The sequence below is a fragment of the Ursus americanus genome, chromosome 1 (genome assembly GCF_024610735.1).
Source record: "Ursus americanus isolate L20-20 chromosome 1, mUrsAme1.1.p, whole genome shotgun sequence".
Classification (NCBI taxonomy): domain Eukaryota; kingdom Metazoa; phylum Chordata; class Mammalia; order Carnivora; family Ursidae; genus Ursus; species Ursus americanus.
In genome coordinates this window covers 41,019,164-41,046,683 of record NC_142127.1, presented here as the reverse complement: position 1 = coordinate 41,046,683, position 27,520 = coordinate 41,019,164, and the positions used below count along the sequence as shown (strand labels likewise).

Below are 27,520 nucleotides of genomic sequence, written 5' to 3'. Positions count from 1 at the left end.
CTAGCTAAAGTTGAGTTCTAGTTATTTATATTAAGCTAAGATAGAGCACAATAACTTGGTTAATTAAAAGACCAAAGAAACCACACCTTCCCAGCCATAAATATGGTTTTAATTTTCCTTCTCTCAAAACTCTTAAAAAATAGTGTCAGAAGTGAATCCTTGCATTTTTAGTCTTTTCTCTTGCCCTTGTCCAGAGACACTGGTAGAGCAATCATTAAGCAAAGTAATGGTTAAGCAGAATGGCAAAACACAAAGAGGAGCTGGAAGTTTCCCTGCAAACACACTATCTGTAGATTTGTGGCCGTCTTCAGTCTTTCATGCAGGTATAAAAGTCTTCTCAATATTCCTTAGACTTGGCTGGGTCTCGTTCTCAGTTCTTAAGAACATAGATGCCACTTAAAGGATCATTTAACAGACATATAATCTATAATAAATTGCCAGTAGCTTGCCTTGTTACTTTAATTCAAAACAAATTGGAAAAGGGTGTTGTTTTTTTTCTTCCTTTGTGGGGGGCAGTATGCTATTTAAAAAGAAAAATTTTGACCTACAAAAGTCTACAATTATTTTCTGGTTTATACTCCTAACACATACACACGTGCACGCGCACACACACACACACACACACACACACACACACGAACCAGTCCTGAGATTTAGGACTGAAAACAAAATCTAAATCCTGCGGGCTTTTTTTTTTTTAAATCTAACATATGGTTTCACTTACAAAAATTTAAAAAATGATTGTTGACCAACTCATTTCTACTAATTATTCTTCAAACATATTCTAAGTTTCAATTTTATAAGTTCACAAAAATTTAGTTTGATAAGAAATAAAATATATTTATTTCATTAGTAAGACTAAGAAATTAAAGTTGGCATCAGTATCTTCCCCCCTTAAATATGTACAAGCTAAATATGTAATTTTGAGACAATTGCTAGTTAACTGCATGTGAATATTTTAAACCGTGCCTAAGAATTCCTTGTAATGACTGATTTTGAGATACTGTTAAATATGTTTATTTATTTACATAAACCTATATTTATATAAAAGAAACTTATATATTTTAGCTTGCCATAAAAGACCTGAATTAAGTATTACTCACAATAGCCAAAATATGAAAATAACCTATATGTCTGTAGATGGATGAATGGATTAAGAAAATGTGGTATAAATATACAGTGGAATATCAGTTACCCTTAAAAAAGAAGGAAATCCTGTCATTTGCAAAAAACATGAATGAGCTTGAAGGACATTATGCTAAGCGAGATAAGGCAGACATGGAAAGGCAAATATTTCATGATTTTACTTATATGTGGAATCTAAAAATTCAACCTTGTAGAAGCAAAGAGTAGAGTGATGTTTACCAAGGGCTGGTGGGGATGAAGAAGGGAAAAATAGGCAAATATTCATCAAAGGGCCCAAAGCTTCAGTTATGTGGAATGAATAAATTCTGGACATCTATTAATATATAACGTGATGACTATGAATAATAATACTGTGTTATATGGTTGAAATTTGATAGGACAGTAGATCTTAATAGTTCTCACCAAAAAAAAAAAAAAAAGAGAGAGAGAGAGAGAGAGAGAGTGAAGAAGAAGAAAGGGGGAAAAAAGGAAAAGGTAACCATGTGAGATGATGGGTATGTGAACTAGCTTAATTGCGGTAATCATTTCACAATGTATACATACATCAAAACATCATGCTATACATCTCAAATACATACAAGTTTTATTTGTCAAACATACCTCAATAGAGCTGGAAAACAAAATGAACCAAAACAAAACACTTGCATTAAGTAGTAAATTTGTGATATGAAACTATTTTTCAAAACAATCATTAAATGTTTACTGAATACTTACTATGCATATAGCAGTGTAGGAGAATCAAAGAAAACTGAAATTCTTTGCCCTTGCTGAGTTAGCAAGGTATAAATTATAATTCATGAGATATGTAACAATGCAATAAAAACTTTTCAAATGAATAATATGTAAATGATCTATCACCATTTTTATAAAACCAGTTATAATAGCCATTAGCACAGTGGTTTATTAATAAAATGCTGATGATCACGCTGGGGAAAAAACCCAGCATAACTATTAAGACAAAAATTTAATGGTCCTCATTGACTTAAAAATTACAAGATTACAAGATTTTTTCATTATGAAGCATTCCCTTTGGTGATAGAGGCTATTTCTGGTCAAGATTAGCAATTATCCATTGAAAAACTGCTTTTAACTAATGAAAAATAATATGAAAATTTCTGCCAGAGTGTTAACACCTACTGCAGAACTTAAACACACACACACACACACAGTGCAAGATTTGCTTTGATTGCAAAATATTTTTTACTGTACTCTGCTTGACCCTAAAACTTTTAACATCTAAAATTAATTCATGACTAGCCAGATCAATCGTGCTGTGAGTCTCTCAGAAGTTTATTACTCAGGATTTGCCATCACATAGAATGAATACTATGATTTAACAGTAAATTGGTAAGAGAATATATAACACATAGAATAAATTATCATGTTAAATAATCTAAAAATGGGATTATTGGGTTTCTGCACTGAAGGGGACATTGAGATGAGCCCACAAGCAAGGGGCTCTTTAGACACATTATCTTTACAGTTTATACAAAGGGAATATAAGTGAAAGATACACTGCAGAATAGATTAACCATGGTCCCATGCCTAAATTCTGAATAACCGTAGCATTCTTTCTTGCTCAACATTTCTTTTATTGGTCCATTTAAATGGCTCTCTGAAAGGAAACAGCCTGTTACTGTTATTTTTCTAGGGACAAAGAGATGGAACAGAATAAATGTTAATTATAACAGAAGAAAACAAGAGTAAGTGAAAGCTTATTCTAGAGAAAATGATTAGGATAAGAAAAAAGCTCATAAAATATAGGTCAAGATAGAATTTTAAACCAAGGGCAAGTGATTTGATTTTGATTCTGAAAGAAAACATTTAATGGGGAAAATTGAGAAAATAGGCAATAGGTCAAATGCTCTTATAAGAATCATACTTAGAGTTTTGTGATACTTGTACAACAGAAAAAAATTTCTATGTTGCACTAACTGGCTCACTTGCTAAAATAATATGTGTTTCATAAAATGAACTAGAATTCATTTAGTGTTATGCTGATGGTTATAATGGGATTCGAGCTTATACAGGTAAGTAAAGTGGAAGGAACTTTGGGATGTAATGTTCGTAACTAGAATAATTCAGATTCTAATACTCATCAAAATCAGAACACTCAATTTCTCCAATTATGAGATTAGATTGAACAGAAGGATGCAAATATAGATGAAAAAAGAGGTGCACAAACATTATAAGAGATTAGGAAGAACTGAGAAATGCAGCTATGAGGAGGGAGAAAAAAGAAATCACAAAATAGAGGAAGCCAAAAGTTTTTAAAACGTACAGGATTTAACCCAGATAGGTGAAAATCTTTGTCATTTCTTTTCTTGAGTGGGAGATAAGAAGAAAATCTAAGTAAGAAAACCCTTCCTGAGGAAAGTGCCAGAATTTTGTTAATAATGACTTTTGTTCTTCCTAAAGACTTCAATATTTACACTGAAATATTAACAAACATCTCCTCTCCCTCAGCATATTCCCAACAGCTGGAGCAGTATTACAGAGTGAAGTAAAAGCGTTCTGGGTTCTTTACACAGAAGGCCGACTTAGTTCTGCCATATGGTTTCATTTAGGTCAACACCACTCTTATTTAATGTGCCTTCAGTTAATCTTGTCATATTATGATTGCTTTTAGAGTAACTCAGGCCTACTAACTATTAGTAAGACTTAATAATTAAAGAAAATCCCTGTTTACTAATGAAAACCTAAAAATGAAATTAAAATTAAGATAAAACTATTACTTTATAATAATTAACCATTCAAAATATTATTGCCTTAGTGGCAATAATTCATTCAAAATGTGAAAAAAAGCCTGTATGTTTCACTTACCGAAACAGTTAGGTTCTCCCAAATTATGTCAGAGGCAGAAATATTGGACTCCCTCCATTCCTTCAATGTATCATTGCTGGGATTATGTGGTTCTACACAGTTACACCTGTAAAGGCAAAATAGCATCTTTTGTGAACTAAGTATCTTTTTTGTTACTGTACTCAAAACTAATGTGTGATGGGTTCTTCTTCCCCAGTCATAACTTTTCTCTATCTGAGAGAAAAGGAGTTAGGTCATTCTAAACTCCAAGACATAGTATTTCCAGAAAGCAGGGTAGATATATTTTCAGGACATTAGACTACTCTATAGTATTTTCTCTAATGAAAGAGGTCTTTCCCTTTTTGTCCCAGTGAGAGGAAATTCTTAAAAGTGTGGGTAGAGCACAAGGGTTTTGGGGCCTTTGAAACCAGGATGCCTTCTAGCCTTTACCATAACACTTTGCCCCTAAATTATAAGTTAAATGGAAAAAATTATAAACATCCAAATCTATTATAATTTACTTATTTTTATTAATATTATACAACCATATCAATTAAAATTGTAGTTACTTAATCTGTATTTTAAGGTCATTTATAATTTTGCAAATTAGGTTGAAGAACCCTAGGTATCTTAGGATATACTATTCTATACTATACTAGGATATATATCTTAGGATATACTATTCTTTGTGATGAATGACAGTGTTATTAAAAAATAAATAAATAAATACACAAAAGCTTTTTGAGTACCTCCACATAGAAGGTAACGTAAGCTGGATGGGCATAAGAGCAAAGAGAAAATGCAAGAGTTGGGCATAGTGCTATTATTATGTAACAGAAAGCAGTTTTTGCCCTCATGGTTCTTATTTATAAATAAAACAGAAGATGACACAAGCAAGGATTTCCAACAGATTAATGCTCTTAGATGTTAACTTCAATTTACAAATGGTTTGTTTCCAAAAATTCATTCATAAACCCACTGTTTGTCCTTCAGAAAGCATTTTCTTATAGAAGCATTTTATAAAAATGGTGGTTAGCCTCCCAGATTAACCCATATATACTGCATAACTTAAAAGTTAGTTGGACTGCTGTTTTAGTGGTATTAATCAAACTGTAGACTCTAACTACCATTACTAACATTATTTCTATAGAAAAATATCATACAGTTTCTACGGGGTAAATCCCTCTGCCTAAGCAATAGTCTCTCATCAGGAATTTGGTCTGCTCTTTTTTGCACCATTCATTCATGCTTCAAAGGATACTGAATGTCTATTACTGCAAGAATCTCTACTTGACTTGGGGAATACAAACAAACATGCTTCCTTCTCTTACTAAGGAAGGTCAGAAGAGTCTGTAGCTGGGCTCACTTGGAACTGGGCCTCTAAGAGGGTAAAGGGTTCCAGTGAGAAAGCTGGTGACAAGGGTTTTAAGAGATAGGATATGGAAGCATTAGCTACTATGGGCAGCTATAGTGACCTCCATGGTAGCAGAGAGAAGCTACAGAAAAAGGGAATCAAAGGAACCTGAGATGCAGTAATAGACATACATTAATGCAATTTATTTAAAACTATAGGTTCCTAAGTCCCAGATTGGCTGTACATAAAGCTCTGTTCTTTACTGGTTGCACAACCATGGGAAGATCATTCAAGCACTCTAAATCTTTGTTTCCAACTCCAGTAAAGGACTGCCCTGTAGAATCCCAAAGAGTGTCTGGACTAAGACAAGGGCTCATACTAAACAAAGAAGTACAGTAAGAGATGAAACTGAAAATGTGGAAGATAATTGAGAGTCTGACTATGTACACTTGATTCCAGAAATCCTCCTTCTACTACTACATGTAATACATCCCTTCTCCAGAAAAGTTATAATTCCCCCAACAGAAAGGAAGTTAGAGTCCCCCAGAATCTCTAGTCAGGCTGATTAGCAAGGTCTTCTGCTGTAGAAAGCCAGTTCATAAAGACTAGGAAATGTGGCCGTTATTTCAAATGTGCCAATTCCACCTCAAAGTAATGAGACACATGAAGAAACAGGGAAACATGCCCTAAACAAAAGAACAAAATAGAAACAGAAATTTTGGAGCTGAAAAATATAATATAAAAAATATAATAACTAGACTGAAAAATTCTCTAGAGCAGTTCAACATTAGGCTCATTCAAGAAGAAGAAAGAATCAGTGGACTCAGAGACAAGTCATTTGAAATTTTCCAGTCAGAAAAACAGAAAGATAGAAGAATGAGAAAGAATGAAGAAAGCCTACAAAATGTGCTAAATACCATTAAACAGACCAATATATACATTATGGAAGTCCCAAAAGAAAAAGAAAGAGAATAAGGAACAAAAAACTCAAAGAAAGGGGAAGGAAACTGACATCCAGATTTAAGAAGCTGATAGAACTCTAACCATAGTGAATTCAAAGAAATCCACACTGAGACACATTATAAGCAAACTGTCAAAAGTCAAAGACAGAGAAAATTCGGAAAGCAGCAAGGGAAAAACAATTCACCATGTGTAAGAGAACCTCCATAAGACTTTCAGTGGATTTTTCAGCAAGAACTTTGTAGGCCAGAAGGGAGTAGGATAATATATTCAAAGTGCTGAAAGAGAAAACTACTAACCAAAAATGCTATGTCTGGCAAAACTGTTATTCAAAAATAAAGGAGAAATAAAACCTTTCCAGATCTGAGGGAAAAAAAGGAAAGAAAGTAAAGTAAAGAAAAGAAAAGAAAAGAAAAGAAAAGAAAAGAAAAGAAAAGAAAAGAAAAAAGAAAAAACAGCTGAGGGAGTTCATCACCACTAGACCTGCTCTGCAAGAAATGCTAAAGGAAATTCTTGAAGTTGAAACAAACAGACCCTGAACAGCAACACAAAAGCACATGAAAGTATAAAGCTTGCTAGTAAAGGTAAACATACAGACAAAAAAATCACTTTTAATTCTGGTATAAAATTCTGGAATAAAATAATTTTAAAAATTACTATAAGATATGTTAATGGATACACGATATAAAAATGTGATTTGTGCCATCAATAATATAAAGTGTGTAAAGGGGAGAAAGTAAAAGCAAAAAGTATTTATATGCAACTGAATTTAAGTTGTTATCAGTTTATTAATATTGTTATAATTATAAGATGCTTTATGTAAGCCCCACGGTACCACAAAGAAAATACCTGTAGAACAAACACAAAAGGAAATTGTGAAGGAATCAATGCCACTACAAAGAACCCCCCCCAAAAAAACAAAGAAAGACAGAAAAAAGAGGATTAGAGGGACAAAAACACTGTAAGACAGAAAGCAAATAACAAAATGGAATGTAAATCCTTCCAACTACTTGAATGCAAATGGATTCAACTCCCCAGTCAAAAGGCATAGAGTGAATGAATGGATAAAAAACAAGATCCACTATATGTGTCTAGAAGAAACTTTCCATTTAAGAATACACATAGGGTGAAAGTTAAAGAATAAAAAAAGATATTCAATGCAATGGTAACCTAAAGAAAGCAGTGAGGGGGACATAACTATAAAAGATAAAATAGACTTTAAGTCAAATATTGTAAAAAGAGACAAAGAAGGACATTATATATTGATAAAAGAGTCAATTCACCAAAAAGATATAATAATTAAAAGCATATATGCTCCTAACAGCAGAGCACCGATATATAGAAAGGAAATACAATGGAATTAAAGGAAAAGATAAACAGTAACAAATAATATTAGGAGATATCAATACTTCACTTTATTTATTTTATAATTATGTTTAAATTTTTTAATTAAAATTTTAATTTTAATTCCAGTATAGATAACATACAGTGTTATATTAGTTTCAGGTGTACAATATAGTGGTTCAACAATTCTATACATTATTCAGTGTTCCTCATGATAAGTGTAATCTTTAATCCCCATCACCTGTTTTACCCTTCCCCCTACCCAACTCCCCTATGATAACCATCAGTGTATTCTCTATAGTTAAGAGCCTGTTTCTTGGTTTGTCTCTCTCTCTCTTTTTTCCCCCCTTTGCTCATTTGTTTTATTTCTTAAATTCTCAATATCTCACTTTAAATAATGGATCACATCCAGACAGAAGAGAAATAAGGAAACAGAAGACTTGAACAACACTATAGACCAAATGAACCTAAAAGCATATACAGAACATTTCAGCCAACAGTAGCAGAATACAGTGTTCTCAAGCACATAAAGGACATTCTCCAGAATAGATCACATGTAAGGTCACAAAACTAGTCCTAACATTTTAAAAAGAATGAAGTAATATTAAATAGGTTTTCCAACCACAGTGTAATGAAACCAGAAAACAGTAAGAGAAGGAAAACTGGAAATTTCACATACATGGAAATGAAACAACACACTCTGGAACAACCAGTGAGTCAAAGAAGATACCAAAAGAAAAATTAGAAAATATCTTGAGACAAATGAAAATGAAAACATAACATAATAAAATTTATGTGGTGCAGAAAAGCAATACTAAGAGGGAAGTCGATAGCAATAAGTGCCTACATTAAAAATGAGGAAAAGTTGCAAAACAACAACCTAACTTTAAACTACAAGGAACTAGAGAAGGAAGAACAAACTAGGCCTGAAGTTGGCAGAAGAAAGGAAATAATAAAAATGAGAGCAGAAATAAATGAAAGGGACGAGAAAAACAATAGAAAAGATCAATGGAATGGAGTTTGTGTTTTGAAAAGATCAATAAAATTGACAAACTTTTAGCTAGACTAAGAAAAAAAACAGAAGACTCAAAATTGGAGATGAAGGAGGAGGCATTATAACACATGCCACTGAAATTAAGAGTTATTAAGAGATTACTATGAGCAATTATATGCCGATAAATTGGATAACCTAGAAGAAATGGGCACATTCCTAGAAACAGGCAATCTACCAAAACTGAAACATAAAGAAATAGAAATTCTGAAAAGACCTGTAACTAGTAAAGAGAATGAATCAGTAATAAAAAATCTCCCCAAAAGGAAAACCCCATGACTAGATGGCTTCACTGGTGAATTCTACCAAACATTTAGAGAAGAATTAATGTCAATCCTTTTCAAACTGTTTCACAAAGCTGATGAGGAAGGAGCACTTCCAAATTCATTTTATGAGGCCAGCATTACCCTCATAACAATGCCAGAAAAATATAAGGAAAGAAAACTGCAAGCTCATATCTCTGATGTATATTTATGCAGAAATCCCCACTAAAATACTAGCAAACCAATTTCAACAGTGCATTAAAGGACTCATACATCAACACCAAGTGAACTTTATCCCTGGAATGCAAGAGTGGTTCAACATACAGATATCAATCAGTGTCATATACCAAAGTAATAGAACAAAATATAAAAATCACATGATTATCTTATTAGATGCATAAAAAGCATCTGACAAACTCAACACCCTTTTGTAATAAAGACACTCATCAAATAAGGAATAGAATGAAATCATCTCAATGTAATAAAAGTCATATATGACAAGCTCACAGCTAACATCCTAATCAATAAGGAAAAAAAAAAAAGCTTTTCCTCGAAGGTCAATAAAAAGAAAAGGATGCCCACTCCTGCCATTTTAATTAAACATAGTATTGGAAGTCCTAGCTAGAGCAATTAGAGAAGAAAAAGAAATAAAAATCATCCAAATTGGAAAAGAAGAAGTAAAATTATCTCTGTTTGCAGATGACATAATCTTATATGTAGAAAACTCTAAAGATTCTACACATAAAAAAACTGTTAGAAGTAATAAATGAATTAAGCAAATTGTAGGATAAAAAATCAACATACAAAACTCAGTTGAGTTTCTGTAAACTAGCAATGAATAATCCAAAAAGAAAATTAAGAAAACAATTGTACTTACAATAGCATCAAAAGGATAAAATACCTAGGAATAAATGTAACTAAAGACATGAAAGAACTGCACATTTAAACTACAAAACATTGCTGAAAGAAGTTAAGGACAGGAATGAAAAGCTACACATGTGCTCATGGATTGGAAGACTCAATGCTGTTCAAATGTCCATATTACCTGAAGCGTCCTACAAATTTAATGCAATCCTTATCAGAATCCCAACGGCATTTTTTACAGAAATAGGAAAATATAATCCTAAAATTGATATGGATCCACAAAGAATTCTGAATAGTCAAAACAATCTTGAGAAAAAAGAATAAAGTTGGAAGGTTCACATTTCCTGATTTCAAAACATATTACAAAGCTAGACTAATCAAACAGAATGGTAAGGCGTAAAGATGTATATAGACCAATAAAACTGAATAGAGAGCCCAGAAATAAGCCCTCACTAATGCAGTCAAAAGATCTTCAGCAGGATGGCAAGACTAAAAATGGGAAAAAGATAGTCTCTTTAAAAATGGTGCTGGGAAAACTGGATATCCAAATACAAAAGAATGAAATTGGACCTTTATTTTACACTGTATACAAAAACCAATTCAAAATGTATAAAGACTTAAAAATAAGACCTGAAACTATAAGATTCCTAGAAGAAAACAGGGCAACAGCTTTATGACTTTGGGTTTAGCAACGATTTCTTGAACATAACACCAAAATCACAGGCAACAAAACCAAAAATAGGCAGTAGAACTGTATCAAACTGAAGAGCTCCTACATATCAGAGGAAACAATCAACAGAATGAACAGGCAAACTAAGGAATGGGAGAAAATGTCTGCAAACTATATTTGATACAGTGTTAATCTCCAAAATATATAAGGAGTTCCTACTACTCAATAGCAATAAAACAAATAACTTGATTAAAAAATGGGCAGGGGCACTTGGGCAGCTTGGTTGGTTAAGTGTCTGACGCTTGATCTCAGCCCAGGTCTTGATCTCAGTGTGGTGAGCTCAAGCCCCATTTGGAGCCTACTTAAAAAAAAAAAAAAAAAAAAAAAAAAAGGCAAAGGACTTGAATAGACCTTTTTCCAAAGAAGACCCTACAAATGGTCAACAGCTTTATAAAAAGAATACTCAACATCATTAATCATTAGGGAAATGCAAATCAAAACTACAATGAGGTATCACCTCACACCTGTTAGGATGACCATTATTAACAAAACAAACAAAACATTAGAAAAGAACAAGTGTTGGTGAGGATGTGGAGAAATTGGAACCCTTGTGCCAAGGTTGTTGTTAGGAACGTAAAATGGCATGGCCACTATAGAAAATACTATGCAGTTTCCTCAAAAAATTAAAAATAAAACTACCATTTAATCCAGCAACCCCACTTCTGGGTATTTATCCAAAAGAATTGAGGCCAGGATCATGAAGACATATTTGCATTTCCATGTTCATTGCGGCATTGTTCACAATAGCCAAGAAGTGGAAACAATCTAAATGTCCATCTACAGATGGATAAAGAAAATGTGGTATATACATACAATGAAATATTATTCAGCCATTGAAAAAAGAAGGAAATCCTATCATATGCTACCGGATGGATAAACATTGAGGAAATTACGCTAAGTGAAATAAGCCAGTCAGAGTACAACAAATACCTACCTCATTATTCCACTTATGAAGTATCTAAAGTAGTGAAAAATAGAAACAGAAAGCAGAATTGTGGGTTTTGGGGAGGGAGGGGGAAATGGGGAGTTGTTCAATGGATACAGAGTTTTAATCATGCAATATGGAAAATTTCTAGAGATCTACTGCAACATCTGCTGTACTATATACTTAAAATTTTAATAAGGAGTCCACAGGATAGAATTATTGAATTATTGGAAAGCTTGAAGACATTCAAGCACAGAAGGCAAGAGAAAAAGAAGGCAGTCAGCAATTCCAGAAAAGATAAAGGTTTTACAAGAAAAGCATATTCCAAAGAGAAAGAAACTAAAATATGGAATGATTTTGAGCAGCTCATGAAATGTGAAAGGAGAATTCATTTGACCATGATGTTAAGAACATTGCTATTTTTTATTCTTCACTATATATCTGGGTTATTTTATTTGTGGTTGTCATAGGACTTACCACATACATCCACCTATTGGGCTCTACTAATTGCTGGCTGATTGCTCTATTGTTTTTGACAATAACCTGGGGGCATAAATTGTTCTGGAGATCTGATTCAATTAAATTCTAGCTCCTCTGCAGTTGAGGTCATTGAAATTTTGTTGACTCTGGTTTTCTCTGGTACACCAGGTGGCCTATTGTTTAGCTTGTATCTCTCATACAGCTACCTACCGCCTCTTAATTGCTTTCCACCAAAACTTCCATTATTTTTGAGAGTATGTTTAGACTGTACTTCAAATAAAACCAGTCCCTTTGGAGAGAATTTTGGGGTTCTCCCTGGGCAAAATCTCTAAGGTTTGGCTCCAGAGCTAGGGGTAGGGAAAATGGCATGCTTTTTTTCTGAGCTATTCCCTTGCTTGAGGAGCAAGGAGTTGGGCAGTGTAGGGTCTATGCCTAAGGTATAGACCTCCACCCTACGGGCAGGTTTGGGTGAATGAAGGGAGTCCCAAACTCTTGGATGCACTGACTCAGTATTTAACTTTCATCACACATGCAGGGGGTGGGGGTGGAATAATAAATGCTGGCAATCTACTCTTCCTGAAAAGGTATCATTGTCCTCACCTGGAGGATAGGAGGAGAAGGAGCCCCGTGATCTTGGCTATACTTGGCTAGAATGAAGCTTCTGTCATACTGAGCTGGGATGGGCTTAAGGAAGAAGCAGGTTATGGCTCAAATGCTGCAGACTTGTTGCTCTTACCAAGATTTGGTAGATTTTCTTTAATCAGTGTTTATTTGCTGTATGCTCTTAAGACAACTTCCACAGACTTCCCATTATTGCTTTTTTAAAAAAGATTTATTTATTTATTTGAGAGAGAGAGCACAAGCATGGGCAGGGAAAGGGGCAGAGGGAGAGGGAGAAAGAATCCCAAGCAGACTCCCTGCTGAGAGTGAAGCCTCATGCGGGGCTCAATCCCAGGACCCTGACATCATGACCTGAGTCAAAACCAATAGTTGGTCACCCAGGTGCCCCTCCATTATTGCTTTTTAAAATGGTTTTCACCAGTGTAATTGTTTCACCACAGAGAGGGTGGTTGAGCTCCCTATGCCACCATTCTGGAAGTATCTATTCATAACATTGTTTTTTTAATGGCATAGGAGTCATGATACGAGAGCCAAGTAATTATTGCACTTTACTTAGCTCTAGAATGAACAATATATGGAAACAACCAAAATGTCCATCGATAGATGAATGGATAAAGGTGTGGTACATATATACAATGGAATATTAGTCATGAAGAAGAATGAGATCTTGCCATTTGCAACAACATGGATGGAGTTAAGGATATAATGCTGTAGAGAACAAAATGGAGTCTCTCTTGACAAGCAGAAGCCTGTGTCAAGCAACGATGCAAGCAGTGAAGGTACTGCAGTTAGGAGATCTCGCTGGGACCAATGTCAGCTGACACCCCAGAACTGATAACAAGCAGAACCAGAGGAGCTCTGCAGAGACCCAAAACTGATGAAATCCCTTTAAAAAGGGAAGGATTTTGGCAGAAAACTGTCAAGACTCTTCAGACCTGACCCCTCTATGTCTGACCACTTAAAAAAGGCAACTGCCATTGAAGGCTCTGCCTGATTGATCTCCAGACAGAACCAAGATCCTTCCCTGCCTGAACCGCTGAAAGCTGACCCGTATCAGACCGAGGCCTTATCTCAACTGCACACCCACAGACTGACTTCGCGTTTGGTTCGTTAGCTTCCTGCACCCCTCTGTTATCTGGCTTGTTGTGTGGCTTCTCTTCTGTCCTGCTCTGTGTGCTGTGTAAGAAGCCAAGTTTAATCACACGGTGAATTGTCCTTGAGTTTGGAATCCTGAACCTTCTTTATAATTGTGATTTAACTTTGCTTTATGATTGGGTAAAGCCGACACTGTGAGAAGACAACTTGTGTGTGTACCTTCAGGGTGTGCTCATGACAAATGCTAAGTCAGAAAGAGAAAGACAAATAGCACATGATTTCAATCATATGTTACAATTTAAGAAATGAAACAAACAAACAGAAAAAAGAGACAAAAAAAAAAACAAAAACAAAACCCAGACTCTTGAATAAAGACAACAAATTTGGTTGCCAGAGGGGAGGTGGGTAGGGGATAGGTGAAATAGATGATGAGGGTTAAGAGTACACTTATCATGAAGAACACTGAAAACTGTAGAATTGTTGAATCATTATATTGTACACCTGAAACTAATATAACACTGTATGTTAATTATACTTCAATTAAAAAGTAAAAATGGAAATACATTCAATCCAGTAATTCCACTAGTGGGTATTTACCCAAAGAAAATGAAAACACTAAATTGAAAAGATACATGCACCTCAGTGTTTCTTGCGGCATTATTTACAATACCCAAGATATGGAAGCAACTTACGTGTCCAAGAAGATATGATACACACACACACACACACACACACACATACACAATGAAATATTACTCGGGCATAAAAAAGAATGAGATCTTGCCATTTGCAACAACATGGATGCACACAGAGGGTATTATGCTAAGTGAAATAAGTTAGAGAAAAACAAATACCATATAATGTCAGTTATATGTGGAATCGAAAAAACAAAACAAATGAATAAGCAAACAAGTAAATAAGAAGCAGGAGCAGACCCGTAAATATAGAGAACAAACTGATGGCTGCCAGAGGGGAAAAGGTTGGGAGTTGAGCTAAATAGGTGAAGGGGAGTGGGAGATTCAGGCTTCCAGTTATGGAATGAATAGGTCCTGGCAATAAAAGGCACAGTACAGGGAATATAGTCAATGGTCTTATAGTAGCATTGTATGGTGACAGAGGGTAGCTAAACTAGTGGTGAGCATAACACACACAGATGCTGAATCACTATGTTGCACACCTGAATCCAACATAACATTCTATGTCAACTATACATCAATCAATCAATCAATCAATAAAAATACATTTGTGAAATGTACTATAAAGAATTCTAGGCTGCTAAGAAGATAAATAAAAGGAGAATCATACCTTGAATCTGGGTGTTTAAAGAAAACTTTAAGGAAATGATGTTTGAGCTGAGATCTACTAAAAAATGAACAAAATTAAATAAGAAATGGTATGGGCAGGGTGGTGGGGGTGGTGGACTAGAAAGAGCAAATAGCAGGTGGGAAGACCTGAGTCAAGGAGCAGACAGACATGCATAGAAAGCTTGGTGCGGCTGATGAATAAGGGGAGAGGGGAAAGAGATGGGACCAGGGCTAAGAGATAAGTAAGGCCCAGATGGTGTAGACTGAGCACTGAGGGCCCTTGTAAGTATTATGAATGTTAAAATGAGAACATTGGGAAGCTTTTGGAGGTTTTTGAAAGATTTCTTATTCCATTATTGCTGTGGTTTTTGTAATTAACGTTGGTTATGCAGTCCTCATAGAAAGTCCATATCATTAGTTGAAAAGATCAGATCTAGGCATATCTAGAATCACTGTAGCTCAAGCTCCCACAAAATGGCATTAAATGAAAGTACTTAGATCACTGAGAGGTCTTGCAAGAAGAGTCCATGGACATAGTAGAGAACTGTGATAGGAAAATCACTGCATTTAGCACCCACCAAAGGGACGTGTGGGGGGCAGATCAGGTGATTCCTGAAGTCCTGGAGCCACCGCAGATATCTATGTTACCATGCATACAAGAGCTGCATGTTACTACAGGACGTCATTTCTTATTCCCAGGAACGAATTTTAACATGAATGACCTTTCCATACTTCATGAAGATACTCAGACACCGGTCTAGGGACTAAAAATTAATAGTAGAGCTTTCGGTAGCATGTCTATAGTCTGAAATAAGATCACTACTTATTTTTTTAAAGTAGAACCTAAAGTACTGGAGGGGAGGTGGGCGGGGGATGGGTTAAATGGGTGACAGGCATTGAGGAGGGCGCTTGTGTGACAAGTGCTGGGTGTTGTAGGGAAGTGACGAATCACTAAATTCGATACCTGAAAGTAATATTACACTGTATGTTAACTAACTAGAATTTAAATAAAAGCCTGGAGAGAAAAAAAGTCGAACCTAAAGTATTCACATTGATCTTGGATCCTCCAAATGAAGGTTTAGAGATTGTACCTTTGGGAGCCTCCAAAATATCCAATTGTGTCTACAATGGCTTGTTCAGAATCTCTGGTTCCAATTTCACAGTTGTGCCAGGATTAGATGAAAAAACAATAGTGAAAAAGCAAGGATTATAGGCCTTCAAATATCTTGCTACTGTTCTGCTCATACATATATGAACCTGCCAAACTCCACATATAAATCAGTTTAGTAGTAAGGGGGAGGGTGTTCCCATGATGGGAAATGCCCCAAGTTGAACATTCTGTTACTCTGCATCAGAAAAAAAAAGCCCAACACCATAGGAGTTTGATGGGAAAATATTTTCATACTCTGAACGTTTGTTAAAAGTAAATTTATTGATGATAAAAGGAAAACTATAATGCGAAATAGGAAAAATATGCCAAATTTCTTGTACGAGTAACAAAATAAGAGAGAATTAGCATTATGGTAGATGTATCCATTAAAAGGGAAAATATATATGTGTATGTATGCACACACACATACACAGAATTTCATTTGAAAGGAAGAATTTTATTTAAAAGGAAGTTGGGAACAAAAACATTTACTAGCGCTTTGATCCCATTTAAATTACTAACAAAGGGCACATCAATGGAGATTTGAGGTTATTAATTGGCATATTTTAGTGAAATCACTAAACAAGCCAGCTCTTCTGTTATCTTACCGCATCTAAGTAACAAAAACAAATCACTAGTTCTGACTCATTTGAGTAACAGACAAGTAAACTTAAGACATAACTGATTCTAAAATAAATCCTTCAAAGTTGTAACTCATGGCTTTACTTTGATTTACACTGGGAAAATTAATCATTATTTCAAAAGAAAAAGTAGTCACTGCTTAACAATTAAAGTACCAACACGTTAAAAAAAAAAAAAAGGGCAAGTTGTGATGATGCCTTCATCTTGCCAGGGGACTCATGGAATAACTTGGTTCTTGGGAACCAGTACCATGGTGTCCAGCTGTAAGACTGGCTTGTCCATCCTTAACAGCAACCTGGCCAAATTTGGGTACTGAGAGCCTCCAGATATTGACCTCCAGGCCAATTATCTGCACCTAGATGTAAAAGATGGGCATTTTCTTCACATCGCCTTTGGTCACCCTGTGGTAGAGTTTCTAAAAGGAGCTAGGCCAGGATCCTTTCCTCGGCATGTAGAGGATAATGCCCAGACTGGAACATTGGCATGAAGCCAATGGTTGCACTAGGAGCCAATCAACCTACCTCTCATGTTGAGGGTACTAAGAACCCTGAGGCTTTGATTAAAGAGACTTGGGAGAATGAGATGAAGGTTAGACTTACCATCAACCTGGGAACTACAGTGGGATATTTAGCACCATGGGCTAATCAGATAGATACAATCTCTGTTATGCCCGTGGAACCTAATTTTGGAAGGCAGAAATGTATGGGAGATACGATGTCAAGGGTTCATCAATGGAGGACCCAGTGTCCATCTTTAGACATAGAGATCAGTGTTGAAGTGGGTACTACATGATCCATGACCATGCAGACACAGGTGCTAACATGACAGTGTCTGGCAGTGTTATTATGAGGAGTGAACATCCCAGGTCTGTGATCGACCTGCTAAGATATATTGGCTCAGAAGTTGCTCAGAAACATTCTCTTCAACAGCAAATTCTCAAGGAGCCCAATGTTTCTGCTCACGAAATTTCCCTCTTACTGGAAAACAGGAATGGTGACCACCAAATCATATTGCATGAGGCAGTGTTGCTTTCCTGAGCAACTATTTATTCCAATGCCTAAGATCTATTGTGCAAAATGCTCTAGGGGGTGAGAAAATAGTGTTTATACCTACCTTTTAAAAGATGGACTTTAAAGATTAGTGTGATAAAATACAGTTTTTACTGGGAGATTTGAGTTTTAAAAAGAATAAAAAAGAGCTATATTAAGATTATAAACAGAAATGCAATGGATCTCTCCATACTGCATAAAGAAGCCATCTTAGCTATTATGAAAAAATAGTTTTCTGCATTTCTGAAAGAATTTTCTGTTGTTTACCACCTGTTTTCCAAAAATGAAGGAAGTCCTTATGTTTTTCCTATTTCATGTCACTTGTGATTTGTGGATAGGATTGACAATATGAGTAGAATGGAACTTATGAAAAACTAAGCTTGAATCTGGCTGGATAGTATACCATAGTCTTCTTGCATATAAAACATCTATTTTTCCCTTTTTACTCAATACTTAACACATAAAATGTATGAAGCCCACGGGTTTTCAGGTGGTCTATTCTAAATCATAAGCATTGGTTTTATCAGGGTGATTTGTCAGCTTTGTTGAAAGGACAGATTTTTCAGTATTTTTTCTTCCCTTTTTCTTAATGCCACCTACCATTCTTAAGGACATTAAATAATGTTGTTGCCTGAGTTCTGAATAGAAAGAAAATTAAAGCCTCCATTTGGAAATATTGAGCTGAATCTTGACTCATCCCTTTCAACCTATTTGACTTCAGAAAATCACACAACCTCTGTGAGTTTCTATTAACTCATTATGCATCAAATGTAATTATAACAATTGTGCAGGGTTGTGTTGAGGCTTGGAAGAGGTATCATAATATATATATATGTCAAGTTTCCAGTACTAGTCCTAGAATTTAGTACTCAATACAAAGTAGCTATCATTATATAAGCTTGCTAGGTGGGTTATAAAGTACTTTGGTGTAATATTAAACCTACAAATCACACCTAGGACTACTAGGACAGGTATCTTTGTCCTCTTTAGAAATGAGAAACTATACTTCAGCGGCAGGCTGGTACCAAGAAAGGGATCTAATAGGTCACAGATTTCCGGTCTATACTTGTATCTTTTACAAATGGAGCCCTTGGGGGAGGTAGGGTGGACAAAGGAAGCTTCTTTTACTTACCATTGTCTTATTTCCAGCCTAACTTTATTCTGTAGCAGACCCAGATGGCTGAGAATATTCTGGAACTATGGCTACTGGCCCTAAGGATATCTACTTTATTATTCCAAGAAAGACCAGGTAGGTTAGGCAATGACAAGGTACGGCAGTAATCCACAAACTAAAATACTTATAACTATGCTCAAAGTTATACTTAGAAAACCAAATATGGACCAACAACTTTATTCTTCTAAAAATTCTTGTTATGTAAGTATGGTAAGAAATTTTGTAAAAAGGACAGGTATCTGCGGTCTTTTTCTCTGTATAAAATATTAGAATTTGAAAAAAAAAAAAAAAGTAAAATCCCTAGCTTTAGACTGGCATATATTCCCTAAAGACTCCTTCTTAGAATCATAAAGAAGTATTTAAACTGCTACAGAGATTAATTATATTTGCCTAGGTAATATGTATGCTATGATTCAGGTTTCATCCGAACATACAGAAGAACTGCCTCAAATCCTTACCGAGCCTTATCACAAATTTCAAAGAATAACATAAATGACTATTGCATAGTAGTGCTGTCAAAAAGAAAACAATTACCATTCATGGGGAGCAATAGTCTCTTTCTTGTTAGAGCAGATTAGTAATACATGGTCTGAATCTGTTATATCATGTGGCTAACATTCTACTTTTTAGGTAGCTAACAATTAGAATTCTCTAAGTTGGCCATTTTGCTAATTTACCTCAGGAGAACAAAAAGGGCCCCACACCCTAGTTTGATAGGAAATGATCTGAATATTCTGAAAATTTGGTGAAAGTAAATTTGTATATGGCAAAAGGAAACTAAAATGTAAACTAAAGAATACATGGTAAGTTTCTTGCTGAAGTAAGGTAACAAGGGAGAAAGGTAACACTACAACAGGTGAACGAATGTATCTATGTATAAAAGTGTGTGTATATACATACACGTGTGTACTTTCTTTAGCTACTGTATACTATGCATGTAGTTATGATATACATACAGCTACCACTGCATGACAGGAGGCATTTTGTTTCGTAGTTTCAGTTTGATTTCTACACTCTATAGATGGAGGAAACTGAGGGGTAACTTATTCAACGCCATACTGATTAGCTTTGAATCCAGGTCTGCTTGACCCTGAAACCTCTGCTCTTTTAGCTACAAAATGCTTCCTCCAGTTATAACTTTGTGCCATTTCCATCAGCACAGCCAGAAGAGTGAGAAGACTCCAGAAAAAATCAAATAATCTACATTACACTGTATAATCATCTCCTTTTCCCCTTTTCAGACACTCCTCCTTTAAGATATCCCCTTTCCCCCAAACACCCTGCAGCTCTGCCCTCATATCCTGATAGCTCTACTACCACCACCTCCTTTGGCCCAACTGTCCAGAGTCCTATTTCTCATGGCCTCATCTAAACGTGGCCATGGACTGATATCACATCTCCATTCACTTTGCTTGCTATGTGCACCATTCCCTCAGCGTCAAGGTCTCTGTTTTCCAAAGTGATTGTATTGTGTTAGTGAAGACAATGGCAAAATGTGTTACTCCATTCTTGGGAGGATATTTAAATTTAAACAGTGAAATAACTACATACTTAGAAAGTACTAAAATTTGTTCTGAAAGTCCTAAGCAATTTGGTATAAAAATAACAAGCTCATAGGAGAGACTTGTTTTTGCAGTCAGGTCTCTGAGTGGACCTTAGCCACGTATGCCTCCTTGTCAGGCCCATCTCTAGTTAATAATATTGCTCATCCACAGATCAATTCCAAAAAGGAAAAATATATTTATCAACCTAAAAGACTTATGTTACACATCATAGATATCACCTATCGCCTATCAAATCATTGTTCTTTCCTGAGTCTGTGCCTCCGATGTTTGAAATCTCAGCAGTTAGTTCTCAGAGGCTGTATACTTGTGCAGGAAGTTTAATAAAGTATCTGTACCAACCCTCGGTAGCTCAGAGAAGGCTCTGGATATTTAGATTTTATGTTCTTAACTGTCAAAAGCAGATATTCTAAATAAATCAATCAAGATAGAATGAGAAAAACCCGACTTTTTTGTTCTTCACCTGTACTGGTGAACTTAGTCCAAATAACTCTAGTCCAAAACTACCAAAGGAAAGAAAGAAGAAAGAAAAGAAAACTAGAGACAGCAATGTGAAGAGATGGAATATGAGTTTGGAATAAGCTCCATTGTTAATTTTGTCCAAAATAATTTTTAGTAACTCTGGTCATAAGATGGAAGTATTAATGAAAAATAAATTCTTTAGGTGCATAAGATAGCCTGGTGCCTAGGACACTGGACTTCAGACTCTCCAGCCAGAATTCCTGTACCATTCACATCCAAGCACTTTGCTGAGCAACCTTGGACAAGTTACTTAACCTCTTTAGATTTCAGTTTTCTTAAAGTGAGGATAATGAGAGCAATCAACCACATGAGGGTATTATGAGGGTAAAATGAGTTAATATAGATAAAAGCACCTATAACAGGGTCTGGCATAAGTAAATACTAATTAGATATTAGGTATCATCACTGTTGTTATTGTTACACGATTATCGCTACCCCCAGCAGACTGGGAAGTTCAACAATCCAAAGGCAAAAAAATGGGCAGTATCTGCACTTGTTTACAGTTTTAAAAACACCAGTAAAAAATGCCAATAATTTTGACTTGTGGTGTTGGCTTGTTTGGCTTGAAATACACTTCACCAGACACATGCTCTACTTACTTTGCCCAAAGAAAAGCATGTGCTCTATGCCATCTTATTTATATAAATGGCTACAGAGTGATTAGATAAACATTACAATTAAATGCCCTCATCCAGAAGTCTTTGCTTTTGTTTCAAGGCTAATGGGGGTGATCAGTCTTCCTTACATGAGAAGAGCCTGTGGCTGTCTTCTGGAAAACATAACTTGGTAGAACTCCCTTCAGCATTATTACTAATTTTAGTTTCTGGGTTGCAGATGCTCTCCTTTTGTCTTTGTAGTTATTATTAGTACCTTTCTGTGTGTACTGAACAATAATGGTTTATGATTCATTTTTTTGAAGTCTCTTTATTGACTAAATTAGCCCCCAGAGTGCTGTATAGCAAGTTAGGTTTTGATATAAGGCATAAAATCAGAGCTATGATCTATCTGTAGAAGTCAAACACATTTTTATGCCTATTCTTTCTTTTTCCAAAAGTATTTTGAGTTACCAAAATAATAAAATCATACTACAGAATATTTACAGAATAAAAAATTAAAAAGAAATCTCATAGTATTTCTACCAGTTACTATAATATTTTTGGCATATTTCTGTTAGTAGTTCTTACGTATATTTTCAACATATACATAAGCATACAGTGTCTTTAATCTTTTCTTTCTTAAGGTGGGGGGATGAGAAGAGGGAGAGGGAGAGAGAGAATTCCAAGCAGACTCCATGCCCAGCACAGAGCCTAACACAGGGCTTGATTTCACCACCCGGAGATCATGACCTGAGCCGAAATCAAGAGTCAGATGCTTAACTGAACCACCCAGGTGCTCCTTTAATCTTTTCTATATAGTATCATAATGAAAGCATTTTCCATGTGGCTACATTATTCTTCATAACTATAATTGTTAATGCATGAGACATGGTTTACTTACTCATTCTTTATTATTAAACATTTAATTTTGTAATAGATGACTATTTAAATAACACAGTGGTAAATCTTTTGTGAATATATTTATTTCCATATTTTGGAATTTATTCTTAGAAGAGATTGTCTAAGTATTTATACTTATCTCTCTAGGAAATTATCTAAACTTATAGCTATATCACGAAGAAAAGAAATTTTCAAAAATATGCAAAATAACTCTATAAAACACTATCACTGCTAGCTGATACTGAAAACATAAATACTCCATTAAATTCTTAAATTTGTTCTCATCTGAATTTCATTTCCATTCAAACAGCCATATCCTCTCCTCGGCCTCTAGATACATAACTTTGGAAGCATTTCTCACTCTCATGCAGGATGGCATATTCTGCAGCTTTATATGTTAGCACTTACATCAACTATAACTAAGCACTTCTTTGAGTAATGTTTAATGTCTAACTTTTTCAATAGATAATATGCTATGTAAGAGCAGAGACCCCACCTATTCTGTCACTTTTACACCCAAATGTCTAGCACACAGCAAGCAATGTTATTTATTCTTTCATTGATATATAATGGTTTAAAATTATTTGTGCAGAATACTTTGCTAACTGTTATGGGGAAATACATAGAAATATACGACAGTCCTTGCCTTTAAGGAGTTGAAATAATAATAATAATAATAATCCTTTACTATTATTTTTATTTTAATATGTTGTAGGAGAAAGCTCATGGGCTTTAAAACCAGATGGATTTGAGTTCCATTCTCATTTATCATTCGTTGGCCATATGATATTGGACAAACTAGTTAACTTGTTGGAGCCTCATATTGATCATCTGTAAAGCAGGTTAATACTTGTTCCACAGGTTATTGTGAGGTTTAAATAAAGTCATATATGCAAAATTTTGTTATAGTTCATATAAATTAGAAAGTACTCCATAACTTTTTGTTAAATGAATGAATAATGCCTTGTCAATTTTGGGTTTTCTTCCTTTTCCCCCCTGGTTTATTCACTTTCTTCCCCTTATCATTGTCTGAGTCAATAGTAAAGACTTAAACATTTCACACCTAGGCTATTGATCCTTGCTCTACTTCCTATGATCACCTTCTAATCTATTACCACATAATTCTTCTCAGAGCTTTGTCATTATCCCCAATTTTTTACCAGATAAACCTTACTACAATTTTTAAGGATCCTTGCCAATTGGTCCCAGGAGTCCATTCTGTCTACCTCAGTGTCCTCGACTCTAACTATGACCTGCTCAGGTAGAACATACAGAATACAATAAAGAGAGAGAAAAACATAGATATGCTGTATATAATAAACTCAAGTCACAGGTACAGCAGAGATAGCATGACAATTTAGGGTTACTTCTTCTATGAATATTTCCCAACTCCCCAGGTAGTTTCTTACTTTTTTCTCCAGGCCATTATGCATATATCTAGTATAAATACTATGCTGCAATTATTTGAGTAGGCATTGCCTCTAGCTCCCTCCTCATTTATTGATTCAACAAATACTCAGTGTGCAACACATTATACGAAGGGCATCTGTAGGCTCTTCTTGATAATCACTGAGCTCCTTGAGAGTGGAAACCATATCATACTCATTTTCATACTATCAATGCAAACAATACAGAGAACAACGGATACCGAAGGAATGAGTCAGTGAGTGAGTAAGAAAATGTATGAACAAAATGGCAAATCTACTTATTATACCTTAAACATTTTGCTCTATTCTACCCTCGAATTTTGTAGGTTGCTATTTTCCTGAAATGGGAAGTAAATTTGGTTACAGGGAACTGATTTGATGAGCAACACCTGTTCCTAATTAGCTCATCTTATGACTTGCCATAGGATGAATTTCCCATCATAAGACTTATTCTTAGAAAGAAATTATAAAATAATGCATGCACACAACGCCAGTTGAACATTTTGAAATACACAAAGAAAAGAAGGCCTTTTTTCTCATAATCCTATCTTCTGTGCCCCCCTCCCCAAAATATAGGTTTGGCAGGTATACTTCCAGATCTCTTATTTCCTATGTATTTCAAATATATTTCTTATGCATTTTTGAGTTAAGACATTGTCTCCAGAGGCTGCTCTCAGGGGCTTTCCTAAGGCCACAAAATAGGATATTGGTGCAGATTCCTACCCCAATCTTTTAAACCAGGTTATTACCAAGCTTCTTAAAAGTAACAAACTGAGGGCTTCAGAGGGGAGGGGGGTGGAGGAATGGGACAGGCTGGTGATGGGCATTAAGGAGGGCACGTATTGCATGGTGCACTGGGTGTTATATGCAAGTAGTGAATCATGGAACTTTACATCAAAAACTAGGGATGTACTGTATGGTGACTAACATAATATAATAAAAAATTACTATTAAAAAGCAAAAAAAAATAAAAAATAAAAAATAAATTAAAAAAAAGATTAGCATCCAAAATATAAAGAACTTATAAAATTCAACTACTGATAAACAAATAATCCAATTAATAATGGGCAGAAGAGATGAACAGACATTTCTCCAAAGAAGACATACCGATGGCCAACACACATGAAAAAATGTTCAACATCACCTATCATCAGGAAAACGAAAATTGAAACTGCAATGGGATATCATGTCACACCAGTCAGAATGGCTAAAATTAACAACAGAAGAAACAACAGTTGTTGTTAAATATGGGAAGAAAGAGGAACCCTCTTGCAATGTTGGTGGGAATGCAAATTGTTGCATCTACTCTGGGAAATGGTATGGGAAGGGGGATATGTTAAATAGTTGATGGGGATTAAGGAGAGAATTTGTGAGTGCACTGGGTGATGTGTGGAATTATCAAATCACTATATTTTACACCTGAAACTAATAAAATACTGTATATTAATTTAAAAAAATAACAAGGTGACGTAAGGGTTTCAATGCGATGCAGCAAAACTCACCTCCAGTCAAGATTTTTCTCCCTCCTTGTAAAATGCCTATTTATGGGTAATCAAGATAAGTACTTTTATGTTTCAATAAGTTCTAAAATAAGAATCCATTTTACCTCTACTATTATTCAAATATTTATTTATTTATTTTTAAAGATTTTATTTATTTATTTGACAGAGACAGAGACAGCCAGCGAGAGAGGGAACACAAGCAGGGGGAGTGGGAGAGGAAGAAGCAGGCTCATAGCAGAGGAGCCTGATGTGGGGCTCGATCCCAGAATGCCGGGTTCACGCCCTGAGCCGAAGGCAGATGCTTAACTGCTGTGCCACCCAGGTGCCCCTCAAATATTTATGTTTTTATCCCTCTTTTTATATTTTTTATTTCCTATTAGAAATTAAAAATTGCTTGAAGATAATATAAAAGACCAATAAATACAATACAATAAAAATGTATCCAAACTCTTCTACATTCTAAATATTAATCATAAAAATTACTTTGGCAAACCAGTGGCTTATAATGTAGTACAGTGTCAAAAGCGTTCAACTAGATGTTAGATGTCTTAGGTTTTATTTTTATTTTATAAAGATTTTATTTATTTATTTATTTATTTATTTATTTATTTATTTATTTGAGAGAGAGCTAGAGAGAGAGAGAGCCAGAGTCAGAGAGGGGAAGTGGGGTGGGAGGGAAGAGGGAGAGAGAGAAACAGACTCCCTACTGAGCAGGGAGCCCAATGTGAGGTTCTGATCGATTCCAGGACCCTGGGATCACGACCTGAGCCAAAGGCAAATGCTTAACTGACTGAGCCACCCAGGGGCCCCACATGTCTTAGGTTTTAGCCCTAGTTCTCCCACTTGGGTAAGTCATAAACCCTCTGAGCCTCTGGGGTTTTTTGTGTTTTGCATGTTTCAAGGTTTTTTTTAGCCCTAAACAGAGGTAATATTCATTCAACACTTAATTCATTTATGCAACAAATATTCATTGAATACCTATTTTGTGCCAGGAACTGATTCAGACACTGGAAAAGCAGTGACCAAAACAGACTAAATTCCCTCCCTTTATGAACTGTTCACTCTAGAAGGGGAACAGATAACAAATTTAATTGATTAGTAAAGGTACCACTACACATAAGCACAAAACTACATGCTGGGGAGGATGCAGATCAATGGAAACTCTCATACATTGGTGGTAAGGATGCAAAATGGTACAACCACATTGGCAGTTTCTTATAAAGTTAAAATATACACTTTTTAACCCAGCAATCATGTTTCTAGGTATTAGACAATTTGTGATAGATTTCTACAGTGGAATATTACCCAATAATAAAAAGTAATAAACTGATGCATGCAACAATATGAGTAAATCTCAACAGCATAGTAATAAGTGGAAAAAAAGCAGACACAAAAGCTTCCATACTCTATAATTCTATTTATGTGAAATTCTAAAAAAGGCAAAACTTCTGAGACAAAAATTATATTAATAATTGTCAGGGGTTGTGGGTTGGGGTGAGAGATTGACTTCGAAGGGGCATAAGGAAACATCTTGGGAAATGCTCCATAATATTTCAATTATGCTGTTATTCATTTGTCAAGACTCACTTAAGGATATGCTTAAAAGGGTATATTTTATTGTGTGTAAAAATGATGCCTTGGTAAATCTTACTTTTAAAAAATATAAGTAAATTATATACTATTTTGGAAGGGGAGAGAGAAGGGAGTTGAAATTTTAGATAGAAAGTCCTCAAGCAGCTAATTTTGAAGGAAGTAAAGGAACAAGCCACATAGATATCTGGAGAAGGGCATTCAGGCAAAAAGAATAGCAAATGTGAAAACTTAAAGGCAGAAACATGCCAAGTGTGTTTACGGAAGGGCAAGCAGATCAGTGTGGCTGGAACAGAGGGGTGAGGAAGTAGGAGATAAGAGAGGAGAGCAGACCATATGATATCTTGAAGATAATAGGAAGCTATCAGTGGCCTTTGAGAAGCAGAGTGACATGATGTGACTTGAGTTTTAAGAGAACAGTTCCAGCCGCTTCATAGAGAAGAGTCTATGAAAGAGGTGTAAAATCA

At 35.3% G+C, this 27,520-nt stretch overlaps 1 protein-coding gene and 1 pseudogene across 1 annotated transcript in view; one reads left to right on the top strand and one right to left on the bottom strand.

Annotated features, from left to right (window-relative positions):
• Window positions 1-27,520, bottom strand: part of SLC4A10 (solute carrier family 4 member 10) — a 118,861-nt gene that overhangs the window by 39,828 nt on the left and 51,513 nt on the right. Inside the window, exon 10 of the mRNA XM_045780822.2 lies at window positions 3,970-4,075. Coding sequence (XP_045636778.1) covers window positions 3,970-4,075 — 106 coding nt within the window. The remainder of the gene's footprint in view (window positions 1-3,969; window positions 4,076-27,520) is intronic.
• Window positions 16,982-17,768, top strand: LOC123783118 (ribulose-phosphate 3-epimerase-like; annotated as a pseudogene).